Below are 26,973 nucleotides of genomic sequence, written 5' to 3'. Positions count from 1 at the left end.
TATTTTGACTTGGTTTTTGTTTTTATATTTTCCATTTTTATTTTAAGTTAGTTTAAGTTTTAGATGTTTTATGTGCTTTTGACTGAGCTATTTTAGTGAACTAAAACTAAAATTAAAACCATAAAAGAACTTGAAATAAAATAAACTGAAAAATTTAGTTTTCTAAAACTATGCAAATCTTTTTGAAAAATAAATTAAATAAAAAAAATTTAATTAGCTTTTATTTTCATATTTTGCATTTTTACTTTTTTCTGTGCTTTTGTTGGGGCTATAACCATAAAAACTGCTTATTGTTTCAGTAATTTTAGTACTTCAATTTAAACATTTATTTCTGTTAGTTGCCAAGGTAAAGAAAGTTTTCATGTAATATTTATATTTTATTTCACATTTGTTTCAATTAATAACAATTTGTAATAGTTTTAATTAACTTTAGCTCTTTATTTCCACCCTGTTAAGTGTCTTTACTTATAATTGTGCAAAAAGGTGAAAAGATTACAACATAAGCATATTCGTTATTTTTACAAAACTGTTATTTAATTCCTGTAAATGTAAAAGTCCCAAAGCCATTATTTACATCTAACCTTTGGTAGATTAAAGTTTTAATGGCCTGTCCTCTGAGACTCATACTGCACTTGTGCCATTTTGATAGTTTCTATAGAAATGCAGTTTTGTAAATTGAAAATGTCATGTGTTAAAGTAGAGATGTCTTCATTGGTTAGGCATTTGAGCACCCTGCTTTCAGATCAGTGTGAGACTATAAATCACAGTCCTCTGTCTCTGATGTATAGAGGACAGTATAATTGCTCTCTTTACTGAGTCGACTGCAGAAAGCTGAACCTAGCGGCTAGAAGAAATGGATGCCAGCGCTTTGATGAATAGGTGTCTTCATATTGTTCCTCTACTACGGATTTGCCCCCCGCAGAACCATAAATCACCATATACGTTGTATCTTCTGGTTGTTTTGTGTAATTATTTCACTGGTTTGTAATGTGAGGTTCAAGATATGACTTGTATTTCCCTTTCATGAATATACATGGCTTTGCTGGATGATTTGCAATGCATGCCAAATGGGAAGGGGGTGACTGCTTTCGGCAATGCAAGTCAAATTTGAATGAGTTCGGGCCTAGCTTGGATCCTGCCTGTAAAAACTGGAGGAAGCGTTGTTTTTCAACATTTCCTCAGGAATTTAGCAGTGTTTCAGTGCATTAGCTCCAGCGCATCTCATTAGATTTCAGGTACGGCAGTGTCTTCCTGTGTGGCTGCTTATTCTGCTGAAATGTGCTTCGACTTATGTTTTTTAACATGGTAAATAAATGGGATGTTGCTAGTAGATGCTGATCTTTTATTAACATACTACTGAGATTTTTACCTCACAGCTTGTATTGCAGAATTTCGCTGGTAGCATGTAGATAACTCTGATTCAACAGAGGAATTTCATTAGTTCAACACAAGTTGGACATGCAGCTTTAATCTTGATTAATTGTGCTTGTTTTATTGCCTGTCATTTTCTTCTCAAATGATTAGACATGCTTTTTAAACAGCGTACTGTAAAACAATAAAAACAATTAACGGCAATCATAACATAATTGTCATACAGCTTCATAAAAAGTACACTACATTGTCTTCTCATAACTATAAAAATAAATATTGACATGAAAATGTGTTAAATTAAAGTGCACTGGAAGTGTTCTTTCATAATCATCTGTTTTCCAGTCGTTTTGACACAAAGAGCATTTTCTTTTTCTTGAAAATGCTAGTAAACATTATCACACTGGACTAAAATGTAGTGACTGAGTTTAATTTGGATATTTTTTCTACTTTTTAAGAAAAAAAATGACTGGCCTACAAATTGCTTGTAAATCCTTTATTACACTATATTAATATTCGAGGTCATCCTTCATTTTTTTATGTAAATGTTTTATGTTTTGAATATCATTTTAGTTGATGTTCAGTTTATAGGTTTTCCTGTGTTTCCAGTGTCACTTTTTCCATTTTGGGGGGAGAAAAACATGTCAGTCAGTATTAGCAATGAATTTGTGACGTTTTGTGCAATTAGTTTGTTTGTTCTTCATTTATCTTGTTTTCTGAAATTATGCAAATCAGTTTGAAAATTAAGTTTATTAATAATTTTATTTTGCTTTTATTTTTATACATTTTATTACGTGCTTTTTTTCAGGACTATTTTAATGAGCTAAAATTAAAACTGTAAGATTAAGACCTTGAAATAAGATGTTTTCTAAAATTATGTAAATCTGTTTGAAAATTAAGGTAATTAATATTTTAATATTTTAAAATTAGCTTTTAGCTAAAACTACAGTTATAACTGTAAAAGATATGGTTTGTTAGGATAGGACAATATTTGGTCGAGATGCAATTATTTGAAAATCTGGAAGCTGAGGGTGCAAAAGCAAAAATCTAAATATTGACAAAATTGCCTTTAAAGTTGTCCAAATTAAGTTCTTAGTAATGCATATTACTAATCAAAGATTAAGTGTTTATATATTTACTGTAGGAAATTTACAAAATATCATCATGGAACATGATCTTTACTAATTATCCTAATGATTTTTTAGTATCTCATAATTTTGTCATTAAAAAACACTCATTTTGACCCATACAATGTATTGTTGGCTATTGCTACAAATATACCCGTGCTAATTACGACTGCTTTTGTGGTCCAGACAATTAAGCAATTTTAAAAGGCCATCAAAAACTAGAGATGCACCGATTGCAACTTTCTTGGCCGATTCCGATTTTTCAGTAAGTGTGACCTGCTGGTTCTGATTATTTTTTTTTTTATTATTGATTTTTTTTTAAAGAACTGTAATGAAAGCATATACAGAAATATTTTCTTCAATTAAATTTATTTTTTAATAAAATAAATTATTAAACATTACAGGAACTTCTTACAACAAAATAACTTACAAACAAAATAAAGTGCTTTGTGCCTTGAAAACGGTATAAAATAAGTTCCTGTCACTGACATAGTAGAGTTAAAATCTTTTCCTCAATGTATTTTTTTATTTTATAATAAAAGAAATGAATAAACATTACATGATCTTCTCACAATAAAATAGATTTAACAAAATAAAGTGAAAAGAGTTAGAAATAAAATATAACTAACAAAGTAGGCTTACTAAAATCTACTTTTCTTCAATTATTTTTATTATTTTTTAAACATTAATTACAGGATCGTCTCACAACAATAACTTTAATAAAAAATGCACTGTGTCGAAATAACAATGCTAATACTAAATGCTATTACTTGAGCATTAATGCCAATTTTTTTGATAAAGAAAATCATTTCTGCCTTGTCACCAGTTAATCCAGCGGTACTACACTTAGGAACATTCATTCACATATTTGCGCTACGCCACCGCATACAGCGTCTTCACACACAGATGAAACTTACTAAAGAAGTGTGACATAAATGCATCTGTAAATAAATCTAATTTAAATTCAAGTCTCGCACGCTTTAATGACCTTCAAATAGAACATATACGCTCGCTTCGAACCATTAGTTTGATCTACCACATGTCCAGCCAAGCTAAACAAGCACTCACTTTCGACACTTGGCCTTACTAATGTTACAAACTGCGATCTTTGTGTCATCTTCACTCACAGAAAGAACTTCCACACCAACGCGTGTTTATATGCTAGCCTGTGACTAGGGCTGCACGATATTGGGAAAAAATTACATTGCAGTATATTTTTTTTCTTGCGATGTGTTCAAATTCATTTATGTTCATCAGGTTGTTTTGAACTGCTTAAAAATCAAATAATAATTCAAGAATAATTGGGGTAATTTTGTAAGCATTTTCAAAGAATAAAAAAAATGTAAAAGTACAGTATCAAAACCCTGAAATAAAATACTTTTTAAAGCTTACTTTGGGTAGTTTCGTAAACAGTTTGACTCACCGTATTCACTGTCAATTCAGGCAAATCAAGGCTCTAATATGAAATTAATAATGAATGTTGCTTTTACCCTGATGAAAGGGAAATCAGCTTCTTCCTTTCACGAAAAACATTAAAAGCTTAGCCAAGATGGAGGGAACAGCTGATCATAGCTGTTACAGGGATAACATTTTTTTTAGCAGCAGAGCTACTGCAAGCAATTTTTAGTTTTGGAAATCCATTTATCTTTGTTTATTTATCTTTAGGAGAGCGCGGGTCATGGTTGCTTAGCAACGGCAGACGCCACTCTGCCACTCAAGTTACAGAGCGCTTTGGAAAAGAGAAAGCTTATGGAACGCACTTGGGGACAATACCTATTATATGAAACGCGTGAAATTTAGACGCATTGACACGCACAGTTTTTACGCGTCTTTTTGGTCCGTGTAAACACAAACGCTTTGAACGTCTGTACGCGAAGTTTTTTGTCATGTTATTTAATGACACGATCGTTTGTATCGCCTTAACGCAACATTTTTGACCGTGTGTTTCTAGACGAATGTTTTCGTCGTATAAACACAACATTTTTGAATGTGTAATATTTCTGAGTCTTATTTGATTTGCGACATCTTAATTTTTCTGTTTTAGTTGAACTGGTGATAATTTAGGGTCAATGATTAAATACATTCAATGACTGCATGAATCCATAATTAAAATTATATTCTTTTGTAACGTTAAAGGAATCCCGTAGGCAGGCCCGGTTCTACAGGGGTGCTTGAGGGTGCTAAGCACTCTCAAATGAAATCAATAGCACCCTCAGTTACATCTGTAATAAATGGCATTTTATTGCAGATTTAGACCAATCCAGTGCGTTATGGTTTGCGCTCTGGAGGTCTATTTCTATTATGTTTTTGCTGAGTTAAGCAATGTAGCCAACCACGCACATATCTGTTGATTTCTCGAATCAGCGGTGTTATCCACTCATCGTTCAAATCGCCGGAGTTTTTGTTGAGGTAATGTTATTGTGTTAAGCACGAATCATATCATTATAACAACAAAGACGTGGTGTAAATAAGAGAGATTCGAACTTCATTGTTTGTAGTCTATCTTTGTGAGATCGCACTAAGCATAACATCTGAGACTTGAGTCAGGGCAAGAAAAAAAAAGATTCATAAAAGTTACATTTAGGGTAAGGTTAGGGGTAGCTCTAGGTCTTTAATATTTCAATAAGTTGCCACGATTTTAATACTGTTTTATAAATATAATGATTTACTGTCAGTTATATTGCAGGATGTTTAATGCACAACAGTACTGAGGAGGAAATAGTAACGTCACTATTTATAAGTATAGCATCTAAATGTCTACTGAATCCACAACTATTGCTATTTACACTTGGACTTGGACTGGCTGCCCCACAGTTTACGTTTTATGGTCCGCCTGCTGTAGTGATTCTGTAATGTTTATGTGTCGTATGATTGTGTCTGGGTTTAAACGTTGAATAAAGATTTGTAAATTGTCATAGGCTAATGGTGCTTTGTTTTCTGCTTTTGGATTTGCCTGATTGTTATAATATAATTGTTAAATTTGTGATTGTTACAATATATTGTTGTTATTATATTATTTTTTATCTGACATATACAGCTATATTATTGTTATATGTTATTATAATAAATTCACCCTTTCACGTTACCGGAGACAAAAAAAACCTGCATGAGTACAAACGGGATGAGATGCCACAGCATGACACAGCACTGACATCACAACCAACGTATGAATGCATCACTGACTCTAAAGTTTTACGCTTGCTTATGTACATACCAACGTCTTATTCACGAACAAATGTTACGTGTGACGTTTGCATAGGTATTTGCTTACCTAACAGCACATCATCCTTCACGAAAAGAAATGTTGTCTGATGTTTATATATGTATACAGCAACGTGCCATTGCATCACAAATGCAAATGAAATCCTAAATAGAGCAACGCTATTGGCTGTTGAGCGGTCTGATGTGACACCCGAACATATACTTCGTATTAACGCGTACAAACTGTGCGTGTTAATGCGTCCAAATTTTACGCGTTGTATAAAATAGGTATTGTCCCCAACGGCGTTCCATAAAAGCTGCACGCCTAGCGTTTTCCACGCGTCCCTTAAATTCGTAGTGTTTCCGCGAGTTGTGGCAACAACTGCCAGGCACTCCCGACAAAGCACCTGTTTTTGGTCAGCAGCATCCTTTTTGTATCCAAAATACTTCCATATGACCAACATTGCATTTCTTTTTGCGACCAAATCTTCCATTTCGGTGCTTTTCTCCCGTCCCGCGCTCATTTCGCCACGCGCACGCAGAGACTGCATGCATGAAGTAGGTGAAGCAACGTGTGCATTGTAGTTTTTAAAGAACCTTTAAACATTAATTACATTTTTACATCAGACACACATAAAAAAAATTTTCGCACATGTGTACATCGCGATGACGTTGCTGAAACGATCTATCGTGCAGCCCTACCTGTGACGTCATTGCATGCATCGCTGGCAATAAAAGGATCGGCTCAGAATCTGCAAGATGAGAAATTGACCAACCGGTCATCGATCAGGGCCGATCATGCGAAAAAACAGCCGATTCCGATCACTAGTCAGTCAATCGGTGCATCTCTATCAATAAACATTTTAGACTGGGAAACAGCAAATTGGGTAGAGGTTTTTCAAGGGTTAACTTTTTTAATGTAGTGAGACCATGTTAACCTTCAAGTTCATGCATGCTTTTGCACTTATAAAAGTTGAAAAAATAAACTTTTAAAGAGCGCATCTCATTAATGTGAGGACGCGCCGAAATGGAGACATTTTTATTGGCTTGTTGGCGCTTGATATATTTGCAGTAGGCTTGTAATTAGGCAAAACTATTGATGGAAAATATTAGAGACAGGATTAGTCACAGAGATATGACGCCAGCTTAAATCAATGCAAGACAGATTAAAAACACTATTATGATTGAAAGCCAATCTGCTGTGTATTCCTGCCAATGGTGGTATTTTTTTTTTAGGAGCGCTCGGACAAAGTGAGGAAGGTCGGCCACCGAGGAACTAAGTAGCCTTTTGTATTCAAAGCTGGAAAATACAGCAAACAGCCCTGTTGCATTTCAGTTTAACAGTTTATGTTATAATTTGGGTTTCAAAATGACAAGGCACCCACGCAGATGGAATTGATGGTTTGCCCATGTCATTGTAAAACATCTTCATCTGAGTATTTCCTCACTCTTTTTGGCAATAATCACACCGCTGGTGTGCGCGTAAACAGACAGTGAGTCATTTTGCGAAGCGGATGCTGGAGAGAATCGTTTTACTATCATTTAGTGAACATTTGGATGGCCGTGTGTTTGGCAGATGTGTCGATACTTGTGCACATGAGTGACAGGCTCTAAGTACTGTGTGGGATTCTGTGAGTCTCTCTGGCTGTCGTCCCACTGTTCTGTTGCCATGGTGACTGCCTGTCAATCACACAAATGAGCGCACCTGTTGAATCAATTAGCATTACATATAGCATTTTTTTCTTCTTTATTTATTTTTCCATCAATGCTCATCATTGTTACATTTGCCTGTAGTGCTTAATAGATTCAGAAATGCTAAAAAGAGGTTTAGAGCTTTGGCTCTGTTCCGAAACCTAGTCAGCTGCCTACATAGACAGCCTATTAAGGCATCGTCATTTGCTTTTATCATGAAAAACATTGTTTTGGATAAACTCATGTGCATCCTACATGAAGGCAATTCTACAACACACTGTGAATTATTATAATTCATTCAGTATGCTATGTACTGTGTATTTGTATGCTTATTAAAACCAGAGTTACAGATAAAAGTAAATCTCCCTTTCAGAATTATTTGACCAAAATAAGAGGGATCATACAAAATGCATGTTATTGTTTATTTAGTACTGATCTGAATATAATATTTCGCGTAAAAGTTTACATATAGTCCGCAATAGAAAATAATAGTTGAATTTATAAAAACAACCCGGTTCAAAAGTTTACATCTCCTTGATCCTTAATACTGTGTTACTTGAATGATTTTTTTTTTTTTTTTTGTTCAGTGATAGTTGATCATGAGTCCCTTGTTTGTCCTGAACAGTTAAACTGCCTGCTGTTCTTCAGAAAAATCCTTCAGGTCCCACAAATTCTTTGGTTTTTTAGCATTTTTGTGTATTTGAAACCTTTCCAACAATGACTGTTTGATTTTCAGATCCATCTTTTCACACTGAGGACAAATGCAACTATTAAAGTAGGTCAAACGCTCGCATGTTGCATTTAGAGCAGAATGGAGATGTGTAAATTTTTCTTATTGTGCCTAAATATCATATTTTTTCATTTAGTACACTCAATGCATCGTGTTTCCTTCTGGAGCATTGATAGTCAATGTTAATTATTGCATAAACTAATGATGAGTGATGGGACCTTATTGTAAAATGTAACCCTAAAACCACACAACAAACAAACAAAGTTACTTAAACATTAACTAAAAATATAATATAAATATAAGTTGAAATAAAATAATTTTAACTAACTAAACTAAAAGCAAAATGTTTAATTTAATAATAAAAATTACACAGCAAATATAAATTACTGAAACTAAAATTAAAATGAAAATATAAAACGATATACTAAAAATATGCTTAATTCATTCAGGATGCAATTTACTATGTATGTTTATGCTTATTAGTCAGTATTATCAATTACTAATTCTAAAACCATTTTAGATTTATTATTCTATTGTATTGTATTTTTTTTATTACTTATTGTGAAGTACATATTTTTATATATTTTTTTATTAATAGCCTACTGGTTATATTTCAGTTAGCTGCCAGGGCAACATTTCATTTAAATTGAAATATTAAAATAATTAAAGCGAAAATAAAAACTATACAAATGATAAAAACTTAAATGAAAACAGACAAAAATCTAATTCCAAAAAAAAAAAAAAAAACTATTTGTATCTCAATGATAATAAACTAACATTGATTAAAGCATTACACTTATTAAAGGAGAAGTTCACTTCCAGAACAAAAATGTACAGATAATTCACTCACCCCTTGTCATCCAAGATGTTCATGTCTTTCTTTCTTAAGTTGTAAAGAAATATTTTTTTGAGGAAAACATTTCAAGATTTCTCTCCATATAGTGGACTTCTATGGTGCCCCCGAGTTTGAACTTCTAAAACGCAGTTTAAATGCAGTTTCAAAGGGCTCTAAATGATCCCAGCCAAGGAAGAATGATTATATCCAGTGAAATGATCTGTTATTTTCTTTAAAAAAAGTGACAATATACACTTTTTAACCTCAAATGCTCATCTTGTCTAGCTCTGAAAAACTCCCATCTAATTTTTTCCTCCAACTTCAAAATCCTCCTACATCGCTGCAGAAGTGAGATGGGGTTTTTCGACATATCCTAACTGTTATGAACCGAAATACACAGAGTACACGCAGAGCTACACAAGATGAGCATTTGAGGTTAAAAATTATATAAATTGTAATTTAAAAAAAAATAATCAATTGTTCCACTTCCTTGGCTGAGATCGTTTAGAGCCTTTTGAATCTGCATTTAAACCGCATTTTGGAAGTTCAAACTTGGGGGCACCATAGAAGTCCACTACATGGAGAGAAATCCTGGAGTGTTTTTCTCAAAAAACAATTTCTTTATGACTGAAGAAAGAAAGACATGAACATCTTGGATGACAAGGGGTTGAGTAAATTATCTGTAAAGTTTTGTTCTGGAAGTGAACTTCTCCTTTAACATACCAACTCTAAATTCTATTGTAATCAATTCTATTGTAAATCGAATCTCTTTTGCGCTTTGCATGGGATGCACTATGATGCACAGATGAATAGCGTTCCAAATCATTCACTTATGAGGATCCATACAACCGACAACTCTCTGTGTTTTGGAAGAGAGCTTGCATGTTTAATTTTCTCAATTAATTCAGCCTTAGACGGGGGTCCCTGAATAAATCAATTCATATACAAATTCATCAGCTTATGAAACAAAGGCAGTGCGTGTACCTCACGCTTTCATTCTGTCGCAACAAAAACCAATGCGAGTGTTTCTATCAAGCTCCTAAAGAAAGAAATTAGCAGATAACAGGCTCATTTACAAGAGGAGCACAGCTTGATATTATATTTGCAATAGGGCTAGTAATTATGCAAAACTATTGATGAAAAATATCAGAGCGAGGTTAGTCACAGAGATATGAAGCCGGCTTAAATCAATGCAAGAGAGATTGAAAATGCTATTATGATTAAAAGACAATCTGCTGTGTATTCCTCTGCCAATGGTGGGTGAATTAAGAAAAATGACTGGCCACGAAACAGCTTTTTTTTTCAGCATTTTGTCCCTAAGAATAGGATTTTAGAGTTGTTGCAAACAGCACAGGTGTCGCTCGGGATGAGTCAGTCTCTATGTCTGGGTGAATCTGCACCTGTCACAAAATAAAACATGAAGACGGATTGGGAATTTATTTGTCACTAGGCATGTTTACAAGAAACCTTTTCTAAATGTGTTCATTACATTGCAGCACAGTTAATATATAGCTAGTGTGCTCCAAAACAATGACCAAATTTGCATTTACAAGTTATAAGCATTCAAAACTTACACTCTTTCACTTCCGTCAATATGTCCAATCAAAAGCTCTCTAGAACCTAAAGTCCCACCCCCTACACTATAAATAGACACTGAAACTGAGCTGAATTGGGTCACAGACCTATTATGCCCCTTTTTACAATACAGTTGAAGTCAAAAGTTTACATACACCTTTCCATGGCATATGTAAACTTTTCTTTGTTTTTTTAGCATTTTTGTGTATTTGAACCCTTTCCAACAATGACTGTATGATTTTGAGATCCATCTTTTCACACTGAGGACAACTGAGGGACTCATATACAACTATTACACAAGGTTCAAACACTCACTGATGCTACAAAAATGAAAACCGATGTATTAAGAACTTTTGAATAAATGAAGATGTGTACATTTGCCTTATTTTGCCTAAATATCATTCTTTTCAGTAGTATTCTTTTCAAATTCAACAAGTTTTCACTCCCTGGCTCTTACAGTTTTTCTCAATTGCTTAAACACATTTCTTGAAATTATGCCTCTTATTTGCGAAACTCTAAACACAAATCCACAACTCCTAACTCATTTCCCCAAACTTCCTATATTGAGGTCAAAATGAAGCTCTCCACTCAAAACAATTCAATCTTGCTGAAAAACCAAACTTTGCTTTCAAACATGACACACAAATCCTCAAAAACAAACACACTACAACACAGTTTTACACACTGATGAGATAAATTCAAAACAATACTACAAAAACAATACAAATAAAAAACTTTTCACATGATGAACACAACAAATCTATTCCTTTGCAAGTATTTTATTCCTTAATTTAATGTACTGTAGAGTACAGTACAAAACAGCAAAAAAAAAAAAAAAAAATTATTCTGCCCAGCATCCTGTCTTTGGTCTGGGACAGGCCAAAGAACCTCTTCAGCATCACAGGCTAAATTAGCCCTGCATGGCCAGGCAGCAGGGGTAAAATCCTCTTGCATGCCTGATCCAACCCTGGCACTCATCAACTAAAATATATGAGACTGCTTGTCTTCTTGCCCTTGCTCTTCCTCTGTCTCTTCCATGTTGTTGTCATCATCGTCCTCCTTCTCCTCCTCCTCTTCCTCTTTCACCTCCTACTCTTCCTCTTCAAAATTACACATTACTGTATGTGGGATATTGATTGAAAAAGACTGGATAGGATTCACAGTTACACTTGTACTAGTGGTCTGACAAAAAATAAAAAAATAAAATAAAAGCACACAACGTCATTGTGAAACAGAAAAAAAAAAAAAGAAATATGGGCACAAAGGTGAAAATAAAAATAAGAAAGTCCACTGTCAGAATTTGTAACTCCTGTGTTGTCCTCTGTCTATATGCTTTCCAATGGAAGGTTCATGAGATGTACCTTTGATCTATTTCAGAGAACTGCTTTATCATTGGTTGATCTATATTATCTTCATTAGTGAAAGTCAAGATTCACTTGAATAATTCATGGCAAATTTACAAAAAGTCTAATAGAAATGTGTAGAATATATGATTGACAGTTTAGGACAACTAGATCAAAAATTTTGCATTTAGGTGATTTATACGATGAGCTAATGACTTGATGTTTTGAGGGGTAAGACTATTGCACAGAGAACTACAGTATATAATACATTTTGAGCAACATGACAATAGCAACTGATAATGTAGGAAACTGCAGACAAATGTATATTTTAATTTCTGATCTGAGAAATGCACCAAAGTGACTGAGAAAAACTTTTATCCTTTTATCTCCATCGAAGGTTCTGATTGGTGTGTGCTAAATTTTGACTCCTAGTGTTTCCAGTTGGGTAATTGTGTGCTAATTGAGCTCAAACTTCGCAGACTTTAGTGAACAATATTGAATGCTTGTGCTTTCTAAATGACCTCATGGTGTAAGCACTGAGAAATGTATGGATTTGTGTGTAGAGTTTTGAAGTAACAGTTCACCAAATATAACTCATGTGTCAAAGCAGGGTATAGTGTTTATAGTTTAGAGAAATGGGTGTGCTTTTTCAAAAATGGCGTTATAGTTTTGAAATTTTAGTTCAAAAGACTGGTTATAGTGTTTTAGCAATTGAGAAAAACTGTAATGCATTGTGTTTCCCTTTGGAGCATCAATGAGCGTTTGACCCTTCTGTAATAGTTGCATATGAGTCCCTAAGTTGTCCTCAGTGTGAAAAGATGGATTTAAAAACCATATAGTCATTGCTGAAAAGGATTCAAATACACAAAAATTCTGATAGGTGTATGTAAACTTTTGACTTCAACTGTAAATCTCAGGTGTCCCCAGAACGTTTCAACTCTTATACAGTACGAGTATAAGAAAAGCAATTATAGACCTATACAACAGTTAACCATCTGACTATACACATATAAATATAACTACAATAAATAGTTGACTACACATGCAGAAACTGAGAACGAACACTTTACATAAGTACTGTACATGAAGTTTTACAAAAAGATATTTGTCCATGAAATTAAACAGAAAAAGATATTTTGTACATTGTGCAAAAGAGATATTTTGTGTGCAAGTTGTGCTGGTAAAACAAGAAACGACCACAGATCCCTATTTGAAACTAATAGTAGATTTATTTATTAGTGTGCATGTAGTATTTTCATAGAAGCAAAGAAAATTACTGCAACTTTTTTCCTTTCACAATGACATTCACTGATGAGTTGCGCAATAACGGCAGGAATGTGTACAAAGAAAGTAAATAGGGTGAATTGTGAATCAATGTTGACTTTAATCTCGCAGCCTGTGTGTACTGGATTTATTTACAGCAATTTTAAACCTGCCACAATTTCTTATTAAGTCAATCAAAGGCGCTTTAAAGCCCTCACAGCAAATCAATAGGATAAAATGCATTTGGTCCAAGAGTGAGCTTTGAATGTGTCTCGGGCTAAAGCCAAGTAATAAATTGAATCCGCACGCTGCTTATCTGAATAGAGCGGAGATCTGTGGTCGTTTCTTGTTTTAACAGGGGCATTTGGCCTTTTGAGGTCTTTATCTGCTTTTACAGACAGAATTTTCTCCCTGTTTTTCTGATAAACATGCCGTGATTGTGAAATTATCTCATTCAGTTCACTTCGGCATGTGTTTGTGAGTGTGTGTGTGTGCTTGGTGCTGGCAGCTCATCTTGTAGGCTGCCTGGAGAATGATGTTATCTTGGTTTAAACCCGAAACTTTCATTCAGGTTAATATGTTGGAGTTTGCTGCACAACAATGTGTATATGAACACAGGATAACACTAGTTTTATCACTACTCTTCCAATATAGATAGTAAATCTGTGTGTGTGTGTGTGTGTGTGTGTGTGTGTGTGTGTGTGTGTGTGTGTGTGTGTGTGTGTGTGTGTGTGTGTGTGTGTGTGTGTGTGTGTGTGTGTGTGTGTGTGTGTGTGTGTGTGTGTGTGTGTGTGTGTGTGTGTGTGTGTGTGTGTGTGTGTGGATACACACAAACGTAATGCCATCCGCTTGCCTGCTCTTAATATAAAATGGTTTTCATGTCGTACCTTTGAGGAGGGGGAGATTTCAGAGTGATTTTAAAGTCATTTCATAGATTGGCATTTACTTCCACCTGGTCTGGACTCAGTGTGAGTTTAGAAGTGTGGGAACATTTCCTTCATTTCTGCACGACAGATGGTCACCAGTTCTGCCGAACTACTGTGGAGCTTAATGGCAGCGTTCATATCAGCAAAAAGCCATAAAAAGAATACTGCAACTTTGCAGTTTTTTTTATTTTGATGGTTTTTTGAAGTAGGCATGAAAATGTACCTTTTTTGCATCTGTGCAAATATATGTACACACATACAGTATATACAGTTGAAGTCAAAAGTTTACATACACCTGGCAGAATCTGCAAAAAGTTAATTGTTTTAGCAAAATATGAGGGCTCAAGCAAAATGCATGTTATTTTTTTTTTAGTACTGACCTGAATAAGATATTTCACATAAGATGTTTACATAGTCCACAAGAGAAAAGAATAGTTGCACTTAAAAAATGACCCCGTTTAAAAGTTTACATACACTTTTTTTCTTAATACTGTGTTATCTGAATGACCCACAGCCGTTTTTTTTTTTTTTTTTTTTTTTTTAGTGATAGTTCACGAGTCCCTTGTTTGTCCTGAACAGTTAAACTGCCCGCCGTTGTTCAGAAAAATCCTTCAGGTCCCACAAATTCTTTGGTTTTTAAGCATTTTTGCGTATTTGAATCCTTTCCAACAATGACTGTATGATTTTGAGATCCATCTTTGCACACTGAGGACAACTGAGAAACTCATATGCAACTATTACAGAAGGGTCAAACACTCTCTGATGCTTCAGAAGGAAACACGATGCATAAAGAGCTGGGGGTGAAAACTTTTGAATTTGAAGATCAGGGTACATTTTTCTTATTTTGTCTTCTAGGAAACATGTAACTATCTTCTGTAGCTTCTGAAGGGCAGTACTAAATGGAAAAAATATATATGTTTAGCTAAAATAAAAATGTACACATCTTCATTCTGTTCAAAAGTTTACACCCCTGGCTCTTAATGCATCGTGTTTCATTCTGTTTCTATTCTATTTCTATGTACATCAACATGCATTTACAAGACAAATTCACTTAATTTACATTTCTTTTAATACATATATTTAATTACATATTAAATACAGATTCTCTGTATGTATATATATATATATATATATATATATATATATATATATATATAGTGAGAGTGAGAGTGAGAGAGAGAGAGAGAGAGAGAGAGAGTGAGAGTGAGAGTTTTTTTATGGATTCATTAATGGAATTCCAAGATGATTCCCTGCAGTTTTCCATAGAATGGCTCTGCATAAGCAAATGATCTTCTTAAAGATTCGGCTTTCATTAAGAAGTCATTAACAAACATTACAATAATACTTAACAGATCATTAGCTCAAGAACATTCAAGTATGATTATGAATGGAAATATATCAATCAAATTCATGGCAGCTCTGAATGTACATTAGCTAATGATCCACTGAGAAATATATAATGTTTATTTTAACATTTTGTGAAGAAATGTGTCTAGTTCTTGCTCGTGCAAACACTACAGTGTGTGGTTGCGGGTGTTCTGACTGTTTTTAGTGTCTTGCTATTTAGTCTCTAAAATATTTTGGTCACTAGAAATGGCTGACATACCCAGGTGACAAACTTAGGTTATAAAAACATTGTCTTTGAATGTTATTAAAAGTCCATAGTATACATCATAAATCATATTGTAACATTAAAATGTCCAGTGTTACTAAAATATTTTACCTACAACATTCTACTAACTTTATTTTCACCCAAAAGATGACATTTGTAATATTTTAACAACGATGAATGTCCAGTTTTCTTGTCGTGACTAAACATTTGTAAGAAACATTTTGGTAACCTTTATACATTAAACTAACTTTTTCACCCCAAATATAATGTTAGTTTATTATATTGTAACATTGAAATGTCCAATATTCTTATTACTTTTTTTTTAAAAGGGTACTAAAATATTTTACCTACAACATTCTACTAACTTTATTTTCACCCAAAGTATGACATTTATTTGTAATATTTTAATGTTAAAATGTCCGGTTTTCTTATAGTAATTAGAACGCTATTTAAAGGTTACTGAAATGTTTCTTACAAAATGTTTATCACCCAAAATGTAACATTTATTTTTTTATATTCTAACATTACAATGTCCAGTTTGTTACCATGATTAGAATGTTACAGGTTACTAAAATGTTTCCTACAACATTATACTAACTTTTTCACCCAAAATATAATGTTTGTTTATAATATTTTAACATTAAAATGCCCAATATTCTTGTCATAATTATGTTCTTTAAAGGTTACTAGAATACTTTTCCTACAACATTCTACTAACTTTATTTTCACCCAAAATATGACATTTATTTGTAATAATTTAACATTAAAATGTTACAGCTTACTAAAATATTTCTTACAACATTATACTAACTTTTTCACCCAAAATATAATTTTATAATTAAGTTTATAATATAGTATCATTAAAATGTCCAATATTGTTATAATTAAGTTTTTATTAAAGGTTACTAAAATATTTTACCTACAACATTGTACTAACTATTTTCATCCAAAATATGACATTTATTTGTAATTTAACGTTAAAATAACGTTTTCTTATCATAATTAGAATGCTATTTAAAGGTTACTAAAATGTTTTTTACAAAATGTTTATCACCCAAAATATAATTTATTTTTTATATTCTAACGTTACAAGTCCAGTTTGTTACCATGATTAGAACGTAACAGGTTACTAAAATATTTCTCACAACATTATACTAACTTTTCACCCAAAATATGTTTGTTTATAATATTGTAACATTAAAATGTTCAATATTCTTAAAATAGTTACTTTTTTTTAAAGGTTACTAAAAAAAATTACCCACAACATTCTACTGACTTTATTTTCACCCAAAATATGAAATTTATTTGTAATGTTAAAATGTCCGGTTTTCTTATAGTAATTAGAACGCTATTTAAAGGTTACTAAAATGTTTCTTACAAAATGTTTATCACCCAAAATATAACACTTTTTTTTAATATTCTAAAATTACAATATCCATTTTTTTTTTACCATGATTAGAACATTACAGGTTACTATTATACATTATACTAACTTTTTCACCCAAAATATAATGTTTATAATATTAAAATGTCCAATATTCTTATCATAATTACGTTTTTTTAAGATTTCTAAAATATTTTACCTACAACTTTCTACTAACTTTATTAACACTCAAAGTATAACATTTATTTGTAATATTTTAATGTTTCTTATCGTAATTAGAACGTTATTTAAAGGGATAGTTCACCCAAAAATGAACATTCTGTGATTAATTACTGACCTTTATGTCGTTCCAAACCTACAAGACCTTTATTCATCATTGAAACACATGAAGATATTTTTGATTTTCTTTTTGTAATTAGACCATTATTTAAAGATAAATTTAAACTACATTCTATTATCCTTATTTTCACCCAAAATGTAATGTTTATCATTATACTACATAATTTTATTTTGTAATGTTTTCTCTCAACAAAATTTCCCAGAGTTTATTGATCTTATGCAAGAAAAGAGTAACAATAAGAAAGCATAGATAAACAGTATATACCAATATCACCAAAAAAGATGTTAGTTATCTGAACTGAATCAAAATCTTACTCCTTACCACAATATCCATGTTTTGAAAGAATGGATGTCATAATTTCTAAAACTTATTTGAAAAATTCTTTAGTGAAGGTAACATTTTTTTCTCTCAACACTGAGGATGTTCAAGTACAAATAACATCGTAAGGACGTTCAAAAAAATGTCATGAGAAAGTTCAAAGAGGATGCAAAGTCTCAACATTAATAATATTCAGATTATTCAGATATTAATTATGTTATAAGAATTACTTTAAGAATGTTTTGTCCTCTATAACTTGTGAGAATGTTCCCTGTTAGCTGCATAACTCCTTCAGTGTCAGTCTGTGGGATTTTCTCAGCTGTTTTATCGTCTGACAGGTGAAAATCCAGCAGCTTAGAAAGCACTAGCACAGCTCTTCTCAACAGGGATATGATTTGAGCAATCATTCATGTCTGGAGCACAAAATGGCCTGAGTTACACAGTTAAGATGAATACTTCATGTTAGGGGTTTGTTCAAATCTATCTCCAAGTATAGAGATTGCTTAGCAAATACCACTAATGAAACTCACTAATTGAAATATGCATTAATATCCCCTTTAGACCTGTAGCATTCCCAAAAATCAAAAACTCACTCACATTTTTGTTCAAAGATCAGATGTTGAGTTTCCAGCTTCATCACTGCCAGCTCTGTTTAAAGCGAGTGGCTGCCATATGTAACTTCTCTATTTAGTCTCCTTCATGGGCTGTCATGATGCTTTCTCATCATAGAGCATCAGAGCTGAGTTTAGGCTTCTTAACTACAACAAAGATGCATTGCACTGATTGAGAAAGACAGATTGTTTTGAGACATGTCCAATGTAACCAAACCAGAGAAATGGAAGATCAGAATCGACTTGGTTGATAGAATCACAGAAACCAGGATTGTTGATAGCTTGTGTGTGTGCGTGTGTGTGTGCGCGTGTGTGTGTGCGAGTGTGTGTGTGCGCGTGTGTGTGTGCGCGCGTGTGTGTGCGCGTGTGTGTGTGCGCGAGTGTGTGTGCGCGAGTGTGTGTGCGCGAGTGTGTGTGCGAGTGTGTGTGCGAGTGTGAGTGACTGACCCTGGACCACAAAACCAATCTTATATACCACAGGTGTATTTGTAGCAATAACCAAAAATACATTGTATGGGTCAAAATTATTTTTCTTTTCCGTCAAAAATATTAGGATATTAAGTAAAGATCATGTTCCATGAAGATATTTAGTAAATTTCCTACTGTAAATATATCAAAACTTAAGAACTTCATTTGGACAACTTTAAAGGCGATTTTCTCAACATTTAGGTTTTTTTGCACCCTCAGATTGCAGATTTTCAGCCAAATATTGTCCTATACTAACAAACCATACATCAGTGCAAAGCTTATTTCATCAGAATATTATTTATTCTCAATTTAAAAAATAAAATGGACACTTATGACTGGTTTTGTGGTCCAGGGTCACATATATAATGGCTTGTGATAGGCGTTACATTCAAATGTTTTTGTTATATTCTAAATATGATTTATATTTGTATGTATTTGTGTTTTATTTTGTGCTTCATAATTGTTTTTAAAATTTTCTTTTTCCCCCTTTTCTGTAGGTGATGCATCCTCCAGCTATATACTCTTATGGTGAGTAAAAGCATGTTAATTTATCATTTATCATTATATTACTTTAATAATTGCATTTATTTTATTACATTTTGTATTATATATAACAGTGTAAAATAATGTATTTAATATGTAGTAGTAATATGTATATATGTATTATGTATTTATATAATTGTATATAATATATCATATTAATTTAAAAGTACCAGCTATATACTGTTATAGTGAGTAAAAGCATATTAATTTATCATTTATGATAATATTTATATAATATTTTAATTTTTATATATAATACAAAATATAATAAAATAAATACAATTATGTAATATAATTTATTTAATATAATAAATATAGTAATATACATTTTCTATAGTTGTATATATCATAAAATATAATTTTATATAATATAATTTTCTTAAGTGTTGTACATTTTAATGATTTTAAAATGGTAAAACATATTTTTAAAATTGTTTATTTTTTTTAACAAATCTTACTAATTATATATTTTAATAATGGCATGTATTTGTGTGTATATGTGTATATATTAAAAATTCTTAAAATGCCATTTTTTATTTGTTTTCTCTTTCTATATTAGACATCTACCAGCTACATTTTAATGTTTTTTTAAATGTATATTAAAAAAAATAATAATAATTCATTTTTGTGTTATTTGTAATTTATCAAATGTTCATAATTTAAATATATTTCCATTTTAAAAATGACATGTTTTTTATATGTGTATATATACACACACACACACACACACACACACACACACACACACACACAAAATTGTATTAAAATTGCAAAAAAATATGTATTATTATTTAAATTAAGGTTAATAATTGTAAATATATTTACATTCTTAAAATGCCATTTTTTAATTTGGTTTCTCTTTCTGAATTTTAAATATATATATAAAAAAAAAAAAAAATTTTTTTGTTATTTGTAATTTAACAAATGTTAATAATCGTAAATATATTTCCATTTGAATATATATACACAAAATTGTATAAAAAAAATAAATTGTAAATATATTTCCATTCTTGAAAAGTAATTTTTTAGTTTACTCTTTCTATATTTTAATGATTTAAAAAATATATAAAAATAATTGTATTTTTGTTATTTATAATTTATCAAATGTTAATAAATTTCTATTTTAAAAATGGCATGTTATATATATATATATATATATATATATCACAAAATTGTATTAAAATTGTATAAAATATATTTATTATAATTGTGTTATTTGTATTTTTTTAAATCAAATGTTAATAATTATAAATATTTCCATTATTAAAATGCCGTTTTCTATTTGTTTTCTATTTCTAGATCAGGCATCCACAAGCTAAATAGTATAATGATAAATGGTGAGCAAAAACACACAATATATGTACTGTTTCTTTCTATAAAAAATCTAAATATATATTTAGTTTTATATATCCAAGCTAACTGGCATGTGCCTTTCACATCAAAATATTCATTTACCAGGTCACAGTTTCAGTAGACAGCAAACAGCAAATTAGTTACGCATAAAAAAATGAACAATTCAGCCAATTCAGTTTTGTTTGGATTATATTACAATAAATTATTTCTTTGTAAAGCTCCCATGTTATATTGCCTCACTTCCATAAATGTGCTGATTGGTGATCTTCCCCACTGAGAAGACGATTCATCCAGAAAGCCGCTATATGCCGACACAGCTCTCTTATCAAAAGTCTAAACGGCTGAAAACTTCAGAGCAGGAATCACACAGCGCTCTCATTTCCATACAGGCAACACAACAGATGACTGCTGCTTTCAAACACATGCACATTCTCCACCTCGTGTTCTTTAATTCATTCTAACATTAACAATCTCCTGCAATGTCAGTAGCTCAAAATCATAATATTTGGCTCTCTGTCTATTCAAATATTTAGTTAGGCGGGGGGTTTGCTGCTGCGTTCCAGCAGGAGGGATGTTCTGTGTTTACTAAAGTTAACCAATGTTCCTCACGTTTGGTTGAATCCTTAAAGGGATAGTTTTTTTATTTACTTACACTTTGATGTGGAATGGAATGACCTCAGGGCGAGTATATAATGACAGAAACTTCACTGCTGTCAAGTTCCTAAAAAGTCAAGTAGTTCATGTCTCTTGCATTACATTTCAGGTCGCCTGAAGTCGTATTTTATTCACACTCTTGCAAACTATTCCATCTCAAATTTTCCAACTTGTTGATTTTAAAAGGCAAGGCAGAACCATTGTTCTTTCATGCACTGGTTTGTTTTGAGATTTTGGGCTATAGTGCTTTTAGAATCAGACTAGATGAAAGAAAACATCTTTAATGTTTACTAATGCAATAATAAAATCAGATGTTAACAAAGACAATAGTTAATGCACTGTGAACAAACGATGAACTGTATTTTATTAACTAACATGAAAAATGCATTTATTACATTATTAATCTTTGTTAATTTTAGTTAATGCATTAACTAATGTTAACAAATGACACTTTATTGTAAAGTGTTACCATTTTATTTTATGCTTTTTTTTGTCTGTAAATATCAATTTATACAATTTTCTAAAAACATTAGCCAGAAATCTTCTCTTCATTAGCACTTACATGCACCAAACTTTATTCTAAATACAGAGCAGTTTGGTTTTGTATCATTCACCAACTTATATAGCATTTATAGCTTTATTTCTGTTGAAAATGTTCTTTCATTTATGACTGAGTGATATGTGATTCTGGACCACAAAACCAGACATAAATGGTCAATTTTTTGAATAAATAAGCTTTCCATTGATGTATGATTTGTTAGGATAGGATACGATTTGAAAATCTGGTATCTGAGGGTGCAAAAAAATAAAATTGAGAAAATCCCACTTTTAAAGTTGTCCAAATGAAATTCTTAGCAATGCATATTACTAATCAAAAATGAAGTTTTGATACATGTATGGTAGGAAATTTACAATATATCTTCATGGAACATGATCTTCACTTTATATCCTTATGATTTTCGATAATGTCCCATACAATGTATTTTGGGATATTGCTACAAATATAGCCATGCTACTTGGTTTTGTGGTACAGGGTCACATATGTTGACAAAATGAAACAAGAATTTTGAACCTCACTTCCAGTGCTCATATTTCTATTCTGGAGATTTATGGAAATGACTGCATATCTATTTAGATAATGGATCAATTGCATAATTAAACATAAAATTTAAAAAACTTAATACAAAACAGTTGTCAGTGTACTGTGATGAATCAGATGGCCAAAGTCTATTAGTTATCTCTTAGTTTTAAAATGTTTTTCCTTATTTGCATGTAGTAAAGAGTGAAAGGGTTGTTGGGAAATTTGAAGTTCTGCAAACATAGTGTAGCTCTTTATAGATCAATTTCATTGTTAAAACAGTGACGACTTTTTATGGCCGGAGCCAGATCTGGTGGCAGAAAATGACAGTTTTATAGTAGAAGTCTATGGAAGCCATGGAATAAAAGAACAAAAAAAGTTTAAGTTTCAAAATTCTGTCTCTATCCTCGCAATTCTGAGATTATATCTCACAATTCTGATAGGAAAAAATCAACTCATGAGGTTATTTCATGAGTTTATATTCCACACTTCTGGCTTTTCCCCCTCAGAATTGACCAACTCACTATTCTTGAGTTAAATGGAGTTAAAAAGTCTGAATTAAGAGACACGAATTGTGAGATAAAATAGGTGAATGTTGTGTAAAACATTAAAGGTTTTGAATAGTATTTCATGCTCTAACTATAGGCCTAATTTAATATGTCCTCTATTAACTGCTTAGGTAAATATTTAGACAAATTGTTTAAATCAAAATGTATGCTTTAAGAGTAGAGTAATCATAGCAGGTTTCATTCAAATAGCTGAAAGCGGATGAGACCTAAAGCCAGACCCATAAAATGTACAAATGCTGCACCCACTCTTATGGGAAGACACAGGTGGATAGGAGCTATAGTGCAGATATTTTTTGCTTATTATTTTCACCAATATCCATGTCCAATGGGCAGTTAAAGAGTCGTTTCCCATAGTCAATTTCTTGACAGTACTGTCAATAGCTACAGTATTTCTGCTTTCAAGTTGTTAGTTTTGTGAATTTTAATAAATATCTGAAATAAGACTTAAAGGATTAGTTCACTTCCAGAATAAAAAATGTATTACTTACTTACCCTCATGTCATCCAAGATGTTCATGTCTTTCTTTCTTCAGTCAAAAAGAAGTGATGGTTTTTGAGGAAAATATACCAGAATTTTTCTCCATAGTGGACTTCAATGGGGATCGACGGGTTGAAGGTCCAAATAGCTGTTTCAGTGCAGCTTCAAAGGACTCTACACGATCCCAGCCAAAGGAATAAGGGTCTTATCTAGCGAAACGATCAGTCATTTTCTGAAAAAAAAAAAAAAAAATCCATACTTTTTTTTTTCGCCCTACCCTACCTTTCTCAACCAAGTACACAAATAAAGAACTAACCACGTGTGTCTTTTCTAACATGATCACGCAATGCCTGAAGATGCACATTTGTGGTTAAAAAGTATGTAAATTGTCTTTTTTTTTTTTTTCAAACAATGACCAATCGTTCTGCTAGATTTTTCTCCATGTAGTGGACTTTAATGGGGATCGACGGGTTGAAGGTCCAAATAGCTGTTTCAGTGCAGCTTCAAAGGACTCTACACAATCCTAGCCAAGAAATAAGGGTCTTATCTAGCGAAACAATCAGTAATTTTCCTGAAAGAAAACAAAATCTATACTTTAACCACAACTGCTTGTCTTGCACTAGCTTGACTTCCCCCTACATCACACATGCATGATTACATAATGAGTGAAGTATGCAAAAAGTCAAATTTACAAAAAAGGTAAAACAACGATGTCGGGACAGTTTTGACGTTGGAGGACAAAAACAATGAGATTTTTTGCCCTACCCTACCTTTCTCAACCGAGGTACACAAATTAAGAACTAACCATGCGTGACTTTTCAAATGACCAATTGTACTGCTAGATAGGTCCCTTATTCCTCAGTTGGGATTGTGTAGAGCTCTTTGAAGCTGCATTGAAACTGCAATTTGGAGAAAAATCCTGGAATGTTTTCCTGAAAAACCTTAATTATTTTTAGAAGAAAAACAGACCTGAACATCTTGAATAACATGAATATTTTATATTTTGCATGTTTTTCAGATTTCAGTGGAACATGCGGAAGAGTGTCAGAGAGCATTCAAAACCCTGCGACAAAACCCCACCGATTTCATGCGAAGAGAAGACAGCTCTGACAGTTGACGTCGAGCTGCATACAAATGCCGCGGCATTCTGCATTTCTGCCTGAGGTACCATCGCTAATGGCTGCGAGGCCGTTCGAGATCTTCAGCTCCAAGTGCACGTAAATGCATCACAATGCCTTCAAAAGTGTCATGCCTCTACGTGTTGACGGTCGTTTGCTGGGCCAGCGCTCTGTGGTACCTAAGTATATCCCGTCCCACGTCGTCCTACGCGAGCCAACTCTCCGCCCCGGCGCGTAAAACGCCGAAAACGCAAAAGAACAACGCCACCACGACCTTAGGCAACATCCGCACACGTCCGCTAAACCCCCACGCCTTCGACTTCATCATCAACGAGCCCAAGAAATGCGAAACCAACGTGCCCTTCCTCGTCATCCTCATCACAACCACGCACAAAGAGTTCGACGCCCGCCAGGCCATCAGGGAAACCTGGGGAGACGAAAGCACCTTCAGCGATCTTCGAATCATTACGCTGTTTCTTCTCGGACGCAGCACGGACGCGGTGCTCAACCAGATGGTGGAGCAAGAGAGCGAGATCTTTCACGACATCGTAGTCGAGGACTTTATCGACTCGTACCACAATCTCACTCTCAAAACGCTGATGGGAATGCGCTGGGTGGCGACGTTCTGCAACCAAGCCAAGTACGTGATGAAAACAGACAGCGATATCTTCGTGAACATGGACAACTTGGTGTATAAACTCTTGAAGCCGGCCACCAAACCTCGACGGAGGTACTTCACGGGATACGTCATCAACGGCGGACCCATTCGAGATATGCGCAGCAAGTGGTACATGCCAAGAGACCTTTACCCCGAGAGCAAGTATCCACCGTTTTGCTCTGGCACTGGGTACGTGTTCTCGGCGGACGTCGCGGAGCTCATCTACAAGACTTCCTTGCACACCAGACTCTTGCATCTGGAGGACGTTTACGTCGGGGTGTGTTTGAGGAAGCTAGGCATCCACCCGTATCAGAACAGTGGCTTCAATCACTGGAAAATGGCCTACAGTCTTTGCAGGTACCGTCGAGTCATTACCGTGCACCAGATCTCCCCTGAGGAGATGCATCGTATCTGGAACGACATGACCAGCAAAAAGCATCTCAAGTGTTAGCGGGAGATGCCTGAGGATGTGTATTTGTGCCCTTTTTTAAATCCCCAGATGCACAGATGCGACACAGAGCCTTGGGACAACTGTAGTTCTTTCTTAGAAACACTAACAAACATCCTTCTGGAGGATTTCGAAACACGCCGAGCCCATTGTTTCTCAATCGGCTGGGGACTGTGCTATGGGTGGTCATATACCCGTGCCAGTCTGTCTAAAACTACTAAAGGAGTTCCTTTTGGTTTCGGATGCACAGCAGAATGTTCTTGATCGTTCAACTTTTCTTTGCAAATTACGCTGGTTGTACAAACGAAAATTCCATTGCTTTTGTATGTGAAAGCGCCCGCATTGTTTGTTTACATGTTCAGAGACGTCTTTTCTTGAGAAAGATCACTGCGGCGTATAGCTCCTTATTTATAAAAAGTATACAAATTATTTTCTTACTCCAAGTTGGACACCATTGCTTCGCAACAGCTCATGTTTGTAGTTATACTGTAAATCTGTATATCTAAAGTCATTAATGCTTGGTATCAAGTGTCATCTTGTGAGTATCTACTGTACATGGTCAACCTTGTAGGAGTGTAAATGTGGAATTAATGAAGGTGAGAAACGAAACGAAAAAAAAGCTGAATTTTTTTTTCTAGATTTCATCAAGGCCAAAATGTGATTCAAGTGTTTTGTTTTTTCCGTTTTCAACTGTCTGGAGTACAGTAATTGAGGGGACGTGACATTTAACTGTGAAAACAAAATGAACATATTATCCCCCATGGGTACTACTGTATTATACTGTGTATTTTTTACATAAAATATATAATGATGTTCTTTTTCTTTTGAAGCATTGATCTTTTTATTTGTATGCTTTGCTCATTTATATTCAAGATTCCAAAGTTACTCAAGGTCATCTCAAGTCAAAGATGTAAAGAAATTAACTGTATTCAGCCGGCACACAATATATGAGTCAAAAGTCACAGTAAAGACATTTATGATGTTTTAAAACAACTTTTGAATTTTCTGTTTATAATAATATATAATAATAAAATACTAATTTACTTAAGATCATCCAAGTCAAAGACTTAAAGAAATTAATTGCATTCAACAGTAAAGACATTTATAATGTTCTATAACACAACTTTTGAACTTTCTATTCATCAAACAATCCTGAAAAAAAGATACATTTTCACAAAAATATTAAGCAGCACAACTGTTTTCAACATTGATCATGAATCAGCATATTACAATGATTTCTGAAGGATCGTGTGACACTGAAGACTGGAATAATGATGCAGAA

General features: G+C 33.2%; 1 protein-coding gene across 1 annotated transcript in view; it reads left to right on the top strand.

Annotated features, from left to right (window-relative positions):
- Window positions 1-26,510, top strand: part of LOC141340947 (beta-1,3-galactosyltransferase 1) — a 32,268-nt gene extending 5,758 nt beyond the window's left edge. Inside the window, exons 2-3 of the mRNA XM_073846076.1 lie at window positions 19,291-19,321; window positions 24,486-26,510. Coding sequence (XP_073702177.1) covers window positions 24,699-25,694 — 996 coding nt within the window. The 5' untranslated portion in view covers window positions 19,291-19,321; window positions 24,486-24,698 and the 3' untranslated portion in view covers window positions 25,695-26,510. The remainder of the gene's footprint in view (window positions 1-19,290; window positions 19,322-24,485) is intronic.
- The last annotated feature ends 463 nt before the right edge of the window (window positions 26,511-26,973 follow it).

The sequence above is a fragment of the Garra rufa genome, chromosome 8, assembly GCF_049309525.1.
Source record: "Garra rufa chromosome 8, GarRuf1.0, whole genome shotgun sequence".
Taxonomy (NCBI): Eukaryota; Metazoa; Chordata; class Actinopteri; order Cypriniformes; family Cyprinidae; genus Garra; species Garra rufa.
The sequence above is the reverse complement of the archived record's forward strand: the minus strand, read 5'-3'. Positions and strand labels throughout refer to the sequence as shown.